We start from the raw sequence: 15,736 nt of genomic DNA, 5'->3' as shown, positions 1-15,736 counted from the left end.
TTGGTTCAATCCTACTCTCAAATCCAAGTTGAAGTGCGGCAATTAATCCCACCTTTTGGGTGAAGAGCCTTTAAAGATACAACCTTCATAGGCATCTTGCCCCATTCATTCACATGAAGCACGAAAACCAATTTCTACTGATTGGGTGTTTCTTCAGATTTGTGCTATACAACCTGTATAAAGAAGGTTCAAGCTAATGTTTGCTCCTAAAGGCCCAAAGGCATTCTCAGTCCTCAGTGCTTACACTGTGTAAAATAGAACATAGATAGTTTCTGATCAATAGTTTCTGAAAAGTTAGTGAAAGCAAATACTAAACAAAAATGCTTAAACCTTCAAACAGATTAAAATCTACCAATATATTTCACCTTAATATAATCAGCAAAAACTAAACTAAAGGTGCCCCTCTTTCTTAAACAACTTCCAATTTATTTACTCTGTCTGTAGAGGAAATACATATTACAACCTTCCCTCACCATTAATAATATTCAGAATATGAAATGCACATATTTTAATTACTTTAACCACTATTCTTAAATCAGTAGAATATCATTGAAGCATATAACACCGATGTATTATTAGCTCTTTCTGCACAGGAGCAGATTAATCTGCATTTTCGTATTACATTTTGACACACTGTGTACAATGACCTTATAATTTAGGTCAGTTAAGACTCTAAATTGTTATGCTATATGCCAACGGTAGTTAAGAGATGAGGAATCTGGGTGGTAGAATAAGTAAGAGAGATAAAGAATATTGTAAAAACCCCAGCACTTACTATTCCTGAGCCCATTCAGAACCAGCAAGCGTATGATGAGTGTAGTGGTTTTGAATATCGGCCTTAGAGCCCATGCTGTTTTGAGGCAGGCCTGGAACATGGCATCTCTCTTTTACAGACATACAGCCTCATCACTCTCAATTTAACCCTACATCTGATGAACCCATTACTCCAAACTTGATTTCATGGAACAAGGAGTGGATATAGTTACAAATGATCAATGACAATCCTTGAACTGAAGCAGCAAGGCATGAACGATTTACACATTTTGCTCCACTTGCTCAAGCAAAAGATCTGCCAGCATATTTAATGCATAACTGCTTCAACAATTTAAGAAGGGAAAAAATGCACGACTCATGCTACGTTCTCTAAAGTAGTGAGGAATTACTTGATTGCATGCCTACTGCCCATTTATTGGCAGACAGCAAACCCACTGATTCGCGGAAAGCTAAAGAACCCAGGTGCTGAACAGAGACTGCTGCGAGAGACATTTGAATTTTCTTTATGGTTGTACAAATATATTACCTTAAGTAATGTCTTTTTTTTATTTTCTCATGGATAAAGCCATATTCCATTAGGTGCACCAAGCAACAAATATAAATTCAGCATTGTGTTCCACAACTGTAATGCTATAAACCCTGAAGGCTGGGCCTGTCAATTTAATGGGATCACTGAAAAGCAAAGCAGCTGTGAAAAATTGCTTTAAGTACAGCAATCGTGCCCTTGTCATTCCATTCAGTGGTTAATAAAAAAAATACAAATTCAGATAGGCATCAATATTTAAGAAAAATGATTGCTTAACCATTTCTCGTCAGCACCTGAGGGAGAATAAATGTGACGGCAAACATATAAACAAAAAGTCACAGCAGCTGTTGGCTTAATTTTGGCTGAGAAAGAGTGATCAGGATGACATATATCAGCGTTCAGACAGCTATTTGAAAGCTTGTCGTTGGTAAACCAGGGCTGCCACATCAATCCCAAAACACCCAAAAAGAGAATCAAAAGCGTAGAAGTGATTTTAAAATATTTATTTTCCATCACTGTTCCTGTGCTGTACTGTTCTATGTTCCCTGTCAGATTCATGAGCAATTGTACATTGCATATAAAAGTAAAAAGGAATTAAAGTGGGTTCATGCAATCTGTTTATATATTTTATGAATATTGAATTGCAAAATCAGCAGCTATTAATTATTAAACTGTAATTTATGTGATAAATATAAGTGTTTTCATATTGGTGATTTAAAAATTATCTTCATTTTTAATATATATGCCTAACTTCATTATGTTTTTAAATATTCACAAAAATTGATGGAATGAAAATAGCTATGGAAGTTGATTTCTGAGTAGTAACAGTATAATTCAATGTGTTTGCAATTCGTTTGCACTTTATAAAGGTCAGTAGGATACGTCTGGCATTTTGTTGGAAATCATCTATGACCGTTGTAATTATTGCACACATCTGCTCCTCTGGGATGGAAATCAGTTTAAAAAAAACAGTCCTAATGCAAGTCTCAGAACAATATAAGTTTTGTTCAGCAAGGTTTGCTTCAACCCAACTGTGATAAATGAAAAGATAAGGCAATCAGTGCACACCATGACACCGTGTGCAGTTAGTTAGGCGCAGTTCAAACCTATTCAGGTGTACTTGAGAAGCTTCATGATTCTACAGTTGGGGGCTCAGTACACATGTATAAATATCTATACCCTTGATGGTGACCACTAGTAATGCAGGATTTGCTCTTGTCAGTGCTTCTTCAGGACATGTATAAATAAGAGACGTTGAGAATTAGGTCCAGTACTGTTTGTATAGATTCTGATTTATGGTTCAAGCTGGTGTCTGCAACAGAATGGACTGAAAATTCTTGATTTTTAAAAATATTGCCTTTTCTACAGTTCCATTGCTCGACAAGTGCCTGCAGAATTCCATCACACCTCTGCGTGGACCTGTTTGGGTCTCTAAAGGGGAAGGGTTCATTCCATCAGGAGCTAAGGCATACATCCAGGGAATCATATGGGCTATAAATCAAAAGCTGAAGCCTGCGAGGAATTACAGTAAGCAGGTGAGATGCAACACTTTTAAAGAGGCTACTTTTCAGTTGTGTCTATTATAGACAGTGATTGGCACTTATGTCATTAAATAAATGTGACATGTATTACATGTGTTCCAGTACCCAGTGGAGGCCAGAATACTTTCACTGTGATCTCTGAGCCAACAATAATGATGCTAATTGTATCTGTCTTTCAGTGTAAGATGTCATGTGCCTAATCTTTCTGTGACACACTGTGAAATGTTACAGCAATTCACACACTCGGGAATGCTGTGAATGCAAATATTTCATTCACGAAAAATGACAGACCACCCTCTTCCTATCCTTCTCAGCTACAGAGATTCTTTTTAAACTACAGCAGAAAGCCATGTCTTTTTAAGTACCACTTCAAAACCTCTATATCATGATTCAGGCAGTGAAATAATTCACAGAGTAATATGGTGAGCAAAACCTATTTCGAAGTAAGTAGCAAGTAAAGCACAATAAACAGTTAACAGTTGCTGTTTTTAGGTTAAATTGAAATAGTATGAAGAGCAATATTCTCAAACCTAATAATCAAACTGATGCTTTTAAATTTTTTTTTGGTAGTTTAACCAATGGATTGGTGAAGAATTTGTTTAGAACTTAAAGGAGTGGAAATTCTAAATGCAAATTGATATTAGAAAAATAGTTACTTTGATTTCATCATGAATCTGGCTCGGCTAAATTAATGACTAATCAAATCCATCCTGTGTCCATTTAATGTACTTGAAGCCTGCAGTTTAGACATAAGCCTGTACACCTTTCTTCATCCCCCAACCTTGCTTTATTTCTTAAAACTTTGTTTAATAGCTTTAAAAACTTTTAACACTTTCAGTTATTCTGGGTAGTAGCATCTAATTAGCATTCCCATTACATGGTTGTTTTGGTGGCAGAGATGCTGCAGCTGGAATGCTATTGTGCTCTATTCCTCTGTTTGGGGACAAACACTGCTGGGGAAGGAACGTGTGAAAAAGCCACACCATAGTGACTGAAAGAGGGAGGCAGTGTTTTCTGTAGGCTTCAAGCTGGGTAGCTGTCATTCATTGCCTCTGTACAGCTAAACAGATCAAAAAAGAGAAGACAGAACCACCTTTCAATTTAAAGTCTATTCCTTCTATACTTCTCCTTAATTTAGCATTTTGTTTTGCCTATATTTTCTTAAAATTAATCAAATAAAAATTCCACCATGGTGGAATGCACATTTTTTGCCCCTCGAATGTGGTGCAAATTTGTGCAGTTTGAATTAATATAAGTACTCTGTGAAATGTACAACTGTTACTGATTGTTGAATAGACATGGCACTCAATAGTGATACTGGGAAAGAGCCCCTTGAGTGCTATAATATGCCAGTTTCTCTGCAGGAGTATAACTCAACAGGTTCTGTACATTCACAGTCCATTCAACTGCTTGGAGAGCCTAATATGTCATCTGGGACTGCACTGGAAAGTTTATTTTTTTTTATAAAATGCCATTTAAAAGTGTGCATTTATTATGCATTTACTTCAGTACTTCAAAGTCTCAGAATGTAATTCTTTTTTTATACATGACATCATGTCTCAGGTTTTATTTCTAAACTTGCTTTTCCTCCTTCACAATTATTCAACATATTGGGTACATATGATGCTCAATAATTGTTGATACTTTGTCTGAGGTTTTCTTCTTTGTATGTCAAATTGTCTGCAGCAGCACAGGCTCTGTGTTTCAGTTTGACTGTTCAGGCTTGGGAATGATAGACGTTTTGATACATTCTGTGCATTCACTCTTTCTTCTAATATTGATCTTATCTCAGAACCATGATTTTTTTGTAGCAGCCCTATGAGCACAATGTAGTTAACTGTATATAAAAAAGAGAAATAGATGTGATTGAGAATTTATGTGTCAATTGTTATGAAGTTTCCAAGACAAAGTTCTCCTTATAATTGAAATTGGGTAGATTCTGATTATTTTCTGAAGACCAGTTTAATTGCACAAGAAGTGTGATGAATTGTATTAAATTAATAATTTTCTGCTGTTTTCTAAAATGATTTTAATTTAGAATAACTATGAACTTGATAGTACTGGACATAAAATGTGGCACAATTGGGATAAGTCTTATTAAAGTGACAAAATATTCTTTAAATTACTTGTAGCAACACAGTACATTTTAAATGCTGTGTACATATGTAAAATGGACGTATAAAATATTATAACTTTTGGCTGATTAAAATTAAATATGAATATCAAAATAGAGAGTATCGTTTGCATCAGAATGGTGAACTTTCTAGTTTATCTCAGTAAAGTGTATCCATGCAAGATAATCATTCCAAATATTTCAATTAATTTATTTAAATCTACAGAATAATTTTAAAATATCTTTTCATATATTACAGTATATATAATTTTACAGAAAATAGATTTAATATGCTTTTAAACATTATTAGTCTCTATCTAATATTTTTAAATTTATATATGTACCTGCCATATATTGGGTCATTTATTTTGGCTGAAGTATTAAAAATTTTCACCAGCTTTCACTATAAAAATATAGAATCTGTACTTTCATCATTGCAAGTTTTTTTGGGGGAGAGACATGTCAACTTTACTTTGTATTTGAATACTTTTTGCCTTGAATGAAACAATATTGTGTAACTCAAATAACATGTTTTAAAAAAGTGAGTTAGAACTAACTTGTACAGGACGCTATATATGTATAGGGAGAACATACACTTTCCTCTCTACAGTGCAATGCCTGTATAACTACAGCCAACATCTAGCATAATTAAAAGAAAATAAAATGTAACTGGCATTCAGATGCTATGGTGTTTAGCCTTCGCAGACCATAGTATTGCTGCCTGGTATACAGACTCTTTATTGAACATTCTTTGTGAGGCTTGTAAAAGTGGTTTGCAAGTTTTACTTAATTATTTATGAGTATTTTTTTAGGAACGTTGAAACTGAAGCCTATCCACGTTAAATATATCTTTTTCCATATTGGGATATCACAGCCATTTGTCGTTCTGTTCTCAGTGATGAAATGCAGCCTGACTTTGATGTCATGTTGAATTCTGATTAAAAATAATGCTGGAATGCAACATTATACTGCAGTGGGCCCCCTCCTCTCCCCACCCTGACAGTCCTCCTCCCCCACCTCACCCATCCCTGCAGTCTGTCCGATCATACGCTTTAAGCCTGTGAACATAGTGAAGCTTCACAGCTAAAATGATCTCGAGCATTGCCTTGAGATATCTCTTCAATTCTACGGCTACAGAAGTAGGGTGATAAAATCACTCTCAGTTCTCCTAAATAGGAGATGAGGGGAATTATTCTCAACAACCAAAGACTTAAGGCTGATACATGTGACATTGTCCACTGATTAAACTTTGTTCGACTGCACATGGTGAAAATCTGACAAAAATCATACATGAAAAAATCTTTTCTAGAATGGGGTACCACAGGAATTATAGAATTTCAGCTAACCGGACTCTGATGTTATAGGAAGAGAAGGGACTTGTGAAGGAGCATTTAATAGTTTGTTCATCAAAAGAATAATATCAGTTAAAAAAAATTATATTTTTTTTATTTGCAACACTACTTATGACATTGTTCATATTTTTAACCTGCATATATGAAGTGCTCAAGGACTTATTTTAAGGAGCTATGATTAGGTGCTATACAAATTCACCTTTGAAGGCTGCATTGAAAAAAACATCTTGGGATTTCAATGCACAATCAACCACATCCATTTGACCCAATGCTGAAATTCAACCTGAGATCTCATTAACATGATTAATGTTACCAGTCATTGTGAACCCCAAGTTTAGCGCTCGCTCTGGGCCTGATTTCATGAATGGGTGAAATCAGGTGACGCTATCTAGCACTGATTGAAAACGTTTCTTACAAGGGGGTTGCTTTAAGGCTGCAGCTGTGGTGATAGTCATTTCAAAGGTTTTTGGAGTTGTTGGAAACTCATTTGTTCAGCTTTGAGACTGATCTTCTAAGGTAGATCTGGAGTCCTTGGTTGATGAGGTACTGAGAAAGAGAGATCCTCTTCTCATAAAATGCCAAAATTTCCTTCAGGCAAATAGCGGGAGGAGGTACCAAAGAAAGTCACTGCCAGGAGTCAAATCCCAATGACATTGATCAGTGGCCCAAAAACTTTAGCGATCTCATAGGCATGGCCAAGGTCAGTGCACCATTAGTGGTGGTGAAGCAGATAGTGAAGGAATCAGTAACAGGGGGAATGTAACAAGAAGAGATGGTTAGACTATATCTTGTTGGAGATGGTTATTATTTTGACACTTGTGTGGTACCAATGTTCCTGGCTGTTTATCAGTACAAGAACATAAGAGCTTTAGATTCTCTCTTCTCTCCTCTTCCATCGGGTAGAAGATACAGGAGCCTGAGGGCATGTACCACCAGGCTTAAGGACAGCTTCTACCCCACTGTGATAAGACTATTGAACAGTTCCATTATACAATGAGATGGACTATGACCTACGACCTCATGACCTACCTTGTTGTTACCTTGCACCTTATTGCACTGCACTTTCTCTGTAGCTGTGACACTTTACTCTGTACTGTTATTGTTTTTTTTTACCTGTACTACCTCAACGCACTCCGTACTAACTTGATGTAACTACACTGTGTAATGAATAGACCTGTAAGATCGGTTTGTAAGACAAGTTTTTCACTGTACCTCGGTACAAGTGACAATAATAAACCAATACCAATACCAATAGAAGTAAGAGTAGGACATATTACATGCTTAGCCTATTATCTACATAAGAATCAGGAGCATGAGAAGGCCACTCGGCCCCTCAAACCTGCTCCGTTATTTGATAAGATCACGATTGTAACTTCAATTCTAGATTCCTGTCTATCCATGGTAACCTTTCACCTCCTTGCTTATAAGAATCTATTGACCTCTGTCTTAAACATATTCAAAGACCCTGCTTCCATCACCCTTGAGAATGGGAGTTCCAAAGACTCATAACTCTCTGAGGGAAAAAAACACCTCATTCCTATCGAAAGTGTTGGATCCTTATTTTTAAACAGTGACTCCTAGTTCTAGGTTTTTCCACAAGAGGAAATATTGTCTCCACATCCACTTTGACAAGACCTCCCAGGATCTCATACGTTTCAATCAAGTCCACTCTCAGAATTCTAAACTTCAGAAAATACAAGCCTAACCTGTTCAACCTTTCTACATGAGACAACCTGGCAATTCCAGGTATTAGCCTAATAAACCTTCTCTGAATTGTTTCTAATGTATTAGAAGACCAATACTGTACATGGTATTCCAGATGTGGTCTTACCATTGCCCTATGTTACTGAAGAATAACTTAAGTGACAACCTTTTCCTTAAGTACACATTCTCTGATCTCCATGTTTCTCGATTAGCCAAATGCCCAAAAATGATTGATTTCAGTCTTGAATATATTGAGCATCCATAGCCTTCTGATGTAGAGAATTCCTAGGATTTGCAATTCTCTCCTAGATACCTGACTCCTTATCATATTGCTATGCCCACAACTTATAGTTTCTCTGCTCTGATGTTTCAAATCTACTACGCCAGGTCCTTGTAGAATTGTGTATGGTTCAATGAGATTAGCTCACATTCTTCTTAACTTCAGTAAATCATTCTTGTGCAATCTCTCCTCCCAGGATTGCACTTTCATTCTAGGAATCAATCCAGTGAATCTATATTCCATTGACTCCAGGGCAAGATTATCCTTCCTTAGGCATGAAAGCCGAATCTGCTTACCAAAACTCTATTTTAAATGTTGTTCAGATCTTACTTGGATGCAAGAACAGTCTGCTTCATTACTAGTGGAACTGCACAGGGAACTAAATATTGTGCAATCACCCACAAACCTTCTGACCTTACAATGGAAGGAGGAGCATTCTCATCTGAAGGAGGGTGCTGCATAAATCAAAGTAGATTTTGCAGGTTGAAGTGTTATTAAGAGCTTGTTGTTTTTATCATTCAGTTGAAGATGCTGGTTAATAAATATGCTAAGACTGCAGTAGGTTCCCTGTTGTAAATGGTATTAGTGAAATAGCTGGGTTTTTAAGACAATTTCTACGAATGTCAGCTTTTATTTTAAACCAAATTCAAAATCATATTGTGATAGTTGAACTCACACTTCAAGTTTGTTACTAGTCCAGTAACATAATAGGTCATTACTGATGACAGAAGTTGTTAAGGAAAGAAAACATGCCAATGTGAGGAAGTAAACTAACTTATGGATGAGGCTGCCATTACTCTCCACCTCCCTGCATCCCCAGCTCCCAGTCACTCCCAATCTGATTTAAGTTCGACTCCTGTTTTATTTATTCTTCAGTATTGGATGCTAAATCTCAGTGAAGATATTTTGGCCTTAGATGTATGTCAAGAAGTAATGGGTTCTGCAAAGATTTAATGTAAGTTCAATCTCTTGAGAGAGTTTGGACAAGGAGATAGTCTACAGTGTATTTCAGTTCATTTTCTGGTGAATTCATCTCCCAGTTTTCCAGCAAAATATTTTATATCTCTTATGCGTTTATAAGACTAAAGGTTATTTGGATCCATAAATCTGCCACATACACAAAGGAGCAGTGTACAGGCAGTTTGTGGATATCAGATTACCAGCATCGAAATTAAAATAATATAGATATTAAAGCACCTTTATTTTTCCCTTTTAATTAGCTTCTTGCTTTTTTAATTTGGATAATAGTAATTTCTTTATAAGAGATTGTTGCTGCCCATGGCTAAAACATACAGGATATAATTAACTAAAATGGATCACTTATGTAAGAACTTAACATTATCTAAGAAAACTGTATGAATGAAACAAATGCAGGAAGATTCACAAATCTTCTGTTCTAGTGGAAAGTGAAGTCACTTGTGAAATTAAAAAAATAAACAAACTATTCTAAGGTATCAGCATAACTTCATTAGGGAGACCTCTTCAGCAAATGATTGTAAACCATTCTACTGACACTCAGTCTTAAAGGCATGACAGTCAGCTACCTTCATTGTGAGCTGTCTAATAAAACTGAGGAAACGAACTTAAATGAAGATGAGAATGCATCATTGCAAAGATAAGGGGAGTCATACAGAAATAAAAAAAATGTAAGGTTTGCTTTTATAAACGTATTAATCAATTATATCAAAGCCATTCCTGGTAGTTTAATACTTGCTTGATACTCATAAAGTCTGCCATCAGTATTTGCCGATTTCACGCTGCATTTATACTTAAATTACTGGCAGTTAGGGAACTGTTGTGGTGTCAGAGGAGTTAGGATCACCCCATCTTCCCCCAGTCACATCAAGATTAGCCATACTTGAGCCAGGATTTGCCCAAAACAACAGAATAACATTTAAATCTCTGATTGTGACTTGCATTGCTGTTTAGAGATGCATGTGTTTGCCAGTATAGCACAGGAGAGTGTCTTCTCCTTGTGTTGCATTAGATTGCTAAATCTGGACTGTGACCAATCTCCCTCATTCCTGTGATCCAAGCTCCAGGTTACTTTGTTTGGTTTTTGGCATCAAACCACAGGAAGGTTTGGTCTGGTAGATGGTACAATGTAGATTTATCAGGATAATGCAGGATGATACCTAGAGGGTTAAATGGTGAGGGTGGTTGCAAAAGCTTGGTTTGTATTCTTGAGTTTAAAAGATTGAGTACTGACTTAATTTAGACACATGAAAATGATCAAGGAATTCAATTAGAAAGATACACAACAGCTATTTCTTCTGAGTGGAATCCAACATAAAAGAGTATGATCTAAAACTTAATGCTAGGTCATTTAGGTGTGAGATGGTTGTGGAAATCTGGAACTTACTGTCCTCCAATGCAGTGATGACGAAGCAATTGAAATTTTCATCGTTGTTAGATTTTTAAGAGGCAAGGATTTCAAGGGTGTAAAATGAGTTAAGGTACAAATCAGCCACAACCTAACTGAGAGACAGAAGGGCCTTGAAGGATTGAATGGCCTACACCTGTTTCTATGTTCCATGCTTATGGTTCTCAGATTTATGACCTGTACGATCGGTTTGTACGACAAATTTTTCACTGTACCTCGGTACAAGTGACAATAATAAACCAATACCAATAACAATTACATGAATTTGTACCAGTCAATTTTGTTTTACACTGCATGCCTTTCTTTTGGTAGCAGAAGAATCTGCATTTGTGTAATCAGGCAAACACTTTCCTACCACCAGTTAATCCTTTATTAAGTAGAACTGAAGAAAGAATCTCAACTCTCCAAACATATAAGTTTGGAAACTGCTTCACCATGACCCCCTAACTTGAAACATAATGCACTCTCACAGAGAGAAAGTAGGCTTCAGTAGTAATTGTTGTTCCCCACTTGAGCCCCATTGTTATCACCTCACTCATTATCATCATTCTTCCCTTCAGCTGAATAGATAGGATATTTACTTATGAGTGTGTCTAAAGAATTAAATGCTCCAATTAACTCAATGGTCTGGTTTTTGATGTGATTTGAATACTTAACCTAAACTAGAAGACCATTATTTTGAATCACAGCAAACACATCATTTAACCCAGCTTGCTTCAGTTGCCCAAGTTTTTTTTTCTGTTCAGAGAACATAAGATATGGGAGCAGGAATAAACCATACAACTTCTCAAGCCTACCACAGCATTAAGTGAAGTGACGGCTGATTTAATCTCTGGCTTTATCTCCATTTTTGGGTCTGGTCACTATTATCCTTGATTCTTCTATAACTCATAAATCTTTGGCCTGGATCCTGCTTGACTCAGTCTGTGCCTTGCTTATTGCACCTGTGCAATCCCTGTACCAAACCACAGAAAGGATATATTGACCTTGGAGATGGTAGGTTCGTCAAGAAAATGCAAGGGCATGCACGATTAAATGGTGAGGACAGTTTGCAAAAGCTTAGTTTACATTCTTGAGTTTAGAGCTTGAAGGCAGATCTAATTGCAATACATAAAAATGATAAGGAATTCAATTAGGAAGATATTATGGGAGCTGAAGGCTTTGCGGCTATGGCTATCCTGCAAGGGCCATGAACAGTGATAAAGTCTTGTGCACATGCTGTTAGAGACCTTTCAGCTGCTTCTAAATGACCCTGTTAATCAGCAACATAAAAAATAGTTGAAATAGATTTCAATAATTGAAAATTAATGCTTAAAATTAATCTTATTTAACTGATATAAATTAAAACATTAATATTAATTAAAATAAATAAAGAAAAAGTGCATGCAGTTATGCTTTCCATCTAGGTTGGTGATCCCATTTGAATGAATGAAGCCACTAGATATACTGGCATAAACCTGAGGAGAGAGATAATGTGGACTAAGCTTTGTCTTTGAACCGGCTGGTGGAACATTCTCACAATGATATTAGGCAGTGGTTCTCTCCAGAACTGTCAGCCTCAAAGTAGCAAGTTCCAACTTCAAAATACTTAATGCAACTTCTACAGCTCTTTGAAATGACGAATTCCAAAGATTCATAAACCTCTGTGAGTTGAAAATCTTCCTCGTCTCTCACGGCAGAATTAATGTGCTCCCCAATTCTAGATTTTCCACTAGGGGAAAGACCTTCATGGCACCTATTCTGTCAAGCACACCTAGGAATTTTATATTTTTCAATAAGATCAACTCTTATTCTTTTAAATTCCAGAATGAATTCCAAGTAGTAATGAATCACAGACTCTTACAGCACAGGCTATTCAGTCCATTAGACTCAATTCATTCTGCAAAGGAGATATTAGTCCTTTTCTCCCATTCTCAGCAGAAAGTCATACAAAATCTTCCTTTTGTCTTTGGAAATTTAGTATTTAATCTGAACCTACCACTAGGTAATACATCCTCGATAAGTCCGGTTCTTTTGCCTTAAATTTGGACCTCTGATTACTAATCCACCTAATATGGAAAACAGTTTTCTGGATTAGATACCTTTCAGATAAATGTGCATGGGAAATGCATTCATAGTGCAAGTTCTACCTGTCTGTATTTGAAAATTACATCGTGGACCTAATGATATAGGACTTTGATGTGCTTGGGTCATGATCCCAAATAAATGGAGGGAGTGGTAAATGCTTTGTGGTGTTACAACCTCATCTTTCTCCACTGGAGAGATTAATTTTGGGGGCAAACTTCTGTAATGTTAAAATAGAAATCATACAGAATATGGACATGTAGCCTAAAATAGTATTGCGCAGCCTGTACATTGTTACTGAGGAAGGATTGTGACTGAGTGAAAAGTGTCAAGTTACCTGCATGATCTCCTTCCAGGGTAGGAGCTTAAAGAGAATGTCTGCTGCAAGTCATAAAGTTGAATTGATTGACCAGATGCTAGGAATGATAGGACATCATTAATTGCAGGCTCCCCATTGCTCTGATGCACAGTCAGACACAATGGCAGTCAATATGGATATCTGGATAAAAGACTGGAACAGTTAAGTCACCTCCTCAAAAGAATTAGGGGACCTTACCTACAAAATGCAGAGATATGTAGTCCAACAAAGAAGAATCTAATTGTTGCCTTTTGTGGTGGGTTCCCCAACTCTATAGTTTGAGTAAGAATTGCACCCTTTGTTAAATTTTCAGCAGTGTTTTATCCTATTATTAAGACGTGATTGTCTGGTTCAGGACAATCCTATTTCTTAATGATTATGTGCACTTTAGTGTCCTGGATTGAGTTTGCCTTTAGCCAATGGTTCCATTGAGAACAGAGACACAAGAGACTGCAGATGCTGGAATCTGGAGTAACAATCTGCTGGAAGAACTCAGCAGGTTGCGCAACACCTCTGTTGGGGGAAGGGGAATTGTTGATGTTTCAGGACTGCTAGTCCTGATGTAGAGTTTCGACCTGAAATGTCAACAATTCATTTCCCCACACAGATGCTGCTCGACTCGCTGAGTTCCTCCAGCAGATTGTTTGTTGCTGCATTGAGAACTGCTGGCAATCTGCACTCCGTGGTTCAACTTATCTTGGACTTCCGCACGTGTAGGTCAAGCACGGAGTCTGAGAGGAGCTGGAGGTTTGTCATCAGTGCGACTGTCTTCTTACTGCATTGATGGTCTTATAAAGTTAAAGTCAAAGTCAAGTTTATTGTCATTTGCACGAGTACATGTAAGCACAAGTGCAATTAAAAATTACTTGCAGCAGCATCACAGGCACATAACATCACGTAAATAACATTCACAAGAAAAACATAAATTAAGCAAAAATTAAACAGTTTTTACAAGAAAGAACACAATTAGAACAAAAAAAAACAAGTCATTGTGTTGCTAAACTCTAGTGGTTAGGGTTGTGCCAGTTGGTTCAAGAACCGAATGGCTGAAGGAAAGAAGCAGTCCTTGAACCTGGTGGTTTGGGACTTCAGGCTTCATTTGAACTACAATTGAGTGTAGCAGTGGAGCACGCGTGTATCGAGGGGAGGGGTTGGATGCACTTTGCATCCGGCCCATCTGTTTTATGTAAGGGTGGGATGACAAAAGAACTATGATTCCATTTGTTTAAGTGGGTGAGTGACTCTGTATGAAAAGGCAAGTGAGGGCAAGTAGTTTATTTATTTTAATTTTTAAAATTATTTTAACAATTTTTATGTTTTTTTCTAAATCAATTAATTTTTTTCTGCTTTTTAAATTATTTAAATCTATTTGAATAGTTTTGTTTAATGTTTCTGATGAGATATAATATACCATCAGGAATTAGGTATCGGTTTCTTATTGTCACTTGTGTCGAGGTGCAGTGAAAAACTTGTTTTGCATACTATTCATGCAGATCAATTCACTACACAGTGCACTGAGGTAAAACAATACAGAATGCAGAATAAAGTGTCACAGCTACAGAGAAAGTGCAGTGCAAGTAGACAATAAGGTGCAAGGTCATAATGAGGTAGATTGTGAGGTCAAGAGTCCATCTTATCATACTAGGGGACCATTCAGGACTCTCACATGGGGCTGGACCTCATAATCCTATATCTGAATCTTCCTCAACGTATGGACCATGCTGTGGCTTGAGGGAACCTCATCCAGCAACCATTTGTATGAGCTGGTGGCCTTTTGTTGCAACAGTCATATCAACCCTGCATGCAGGTTGATATCACTGCTCTGTGACCAGTGGCCTCCATTCAAAGGTGCATCAGATGTGCCAAAGCAAGGGGTTCAATTTTCCATTGTGTGCTATCTGTGCTCATAGGTACCCAGCTGATATTGCAATCAGCTTACATGGTACAGTTACATGTACCATGTAAATGCTGTGATGGAATTTCCAGGCCATGCCACATTTTTTTTGTTAAAAGTGTCTCTTCTGACTCAACATAGCTCTAGGAGATCTGCTAGATCATTAATGGAATAAAAGTAATTTAGTTTTTTATAATATGCATGTTATTTTTAATGGTCAGATAGTGAAAATAAAAGTCTACCGCTATCTCATTTCATACCCAACTATTATAAACACCATAACTTCTTTTGAAGGTCTTTGACTCATATTGGTACTGTAAATCTTTATTCTTCTTGCTAACCATGTCCGATACACACTTTGCCACTCCAAAACATGGGGAAAGCAGTCCCTGGAATGAAATATATATCTTCAGTCAGAAATCAAAAAAGTGCAGATACTGAAAATCTGCAATAAAAGCAGAAAATGTTGGAAACTCTCAGCAAGTCATCAGCATTGTGGAAGGAGAAACAGTTGGCAGGCATGGTAGTGTAGGGGCAGGCATGGTAGTGTAGCAATTAGCATAACGCTGTTACAGCGCCAGCGACCCGGGTTCAATTCCAGCCACTGTCTGTAAGGAGTTTGTACGTTCTCCCCGTGTCTGCGTGGGTTTCGTCCGGGTGCTCCGGTTTCCTCCCACATTCCAAAGACGTACAGGTTAGGAAGTTGTGGGCATGCTATGTTGGTGCCAGAAGTGTGGCGACACTTGC

The 15,736-nt window shown here is 37.1% G+C and overlaps 1 protein-coding gene across 1 annotated transcript in view; it reads left to right on the top strand.

Annotated features, from left to right (window-relative positions):
* The window catches only part of LOC127577958 (doublecortin domain-containing protein 1-like), a 111,484-nt gene that overhangs the window by 32,931 nt on the left and 62,817 nt on the right, over window positions 1–15,736 (top strand). Inside the window, exon 6 of the mRNA XM_052029665.1 lies at window positions 2,669–2,835. Within this exon, the coding sequence (XP_051885625.1) occupies window positions 2,669–2,835 (167 nt within the window). The remainder of the gene's footprint in view (window positions 1–2,668; window positions 2,836–15,736) is intronic.

This window comes from Pristis pectinata, chromosome 14 (genome assembly GCF_009764475.1).
Source record: "Pristis pectinata isolate sPriPec2 chromosome 14, sPriPec2.1.pri, whole genome shotgun sequence".
In the NCBI taxonomy this organism is placed as follows: domain Eukaryota; kingdom Metazoa; phylum Chordata; class Chondrichthyes; order Rhinopristiformes; family Pristidae; genus Pristis; species Pristis pectinata.
This window is presented reverse-complemented; position numbering and strand designations above follow the sequence as displayed.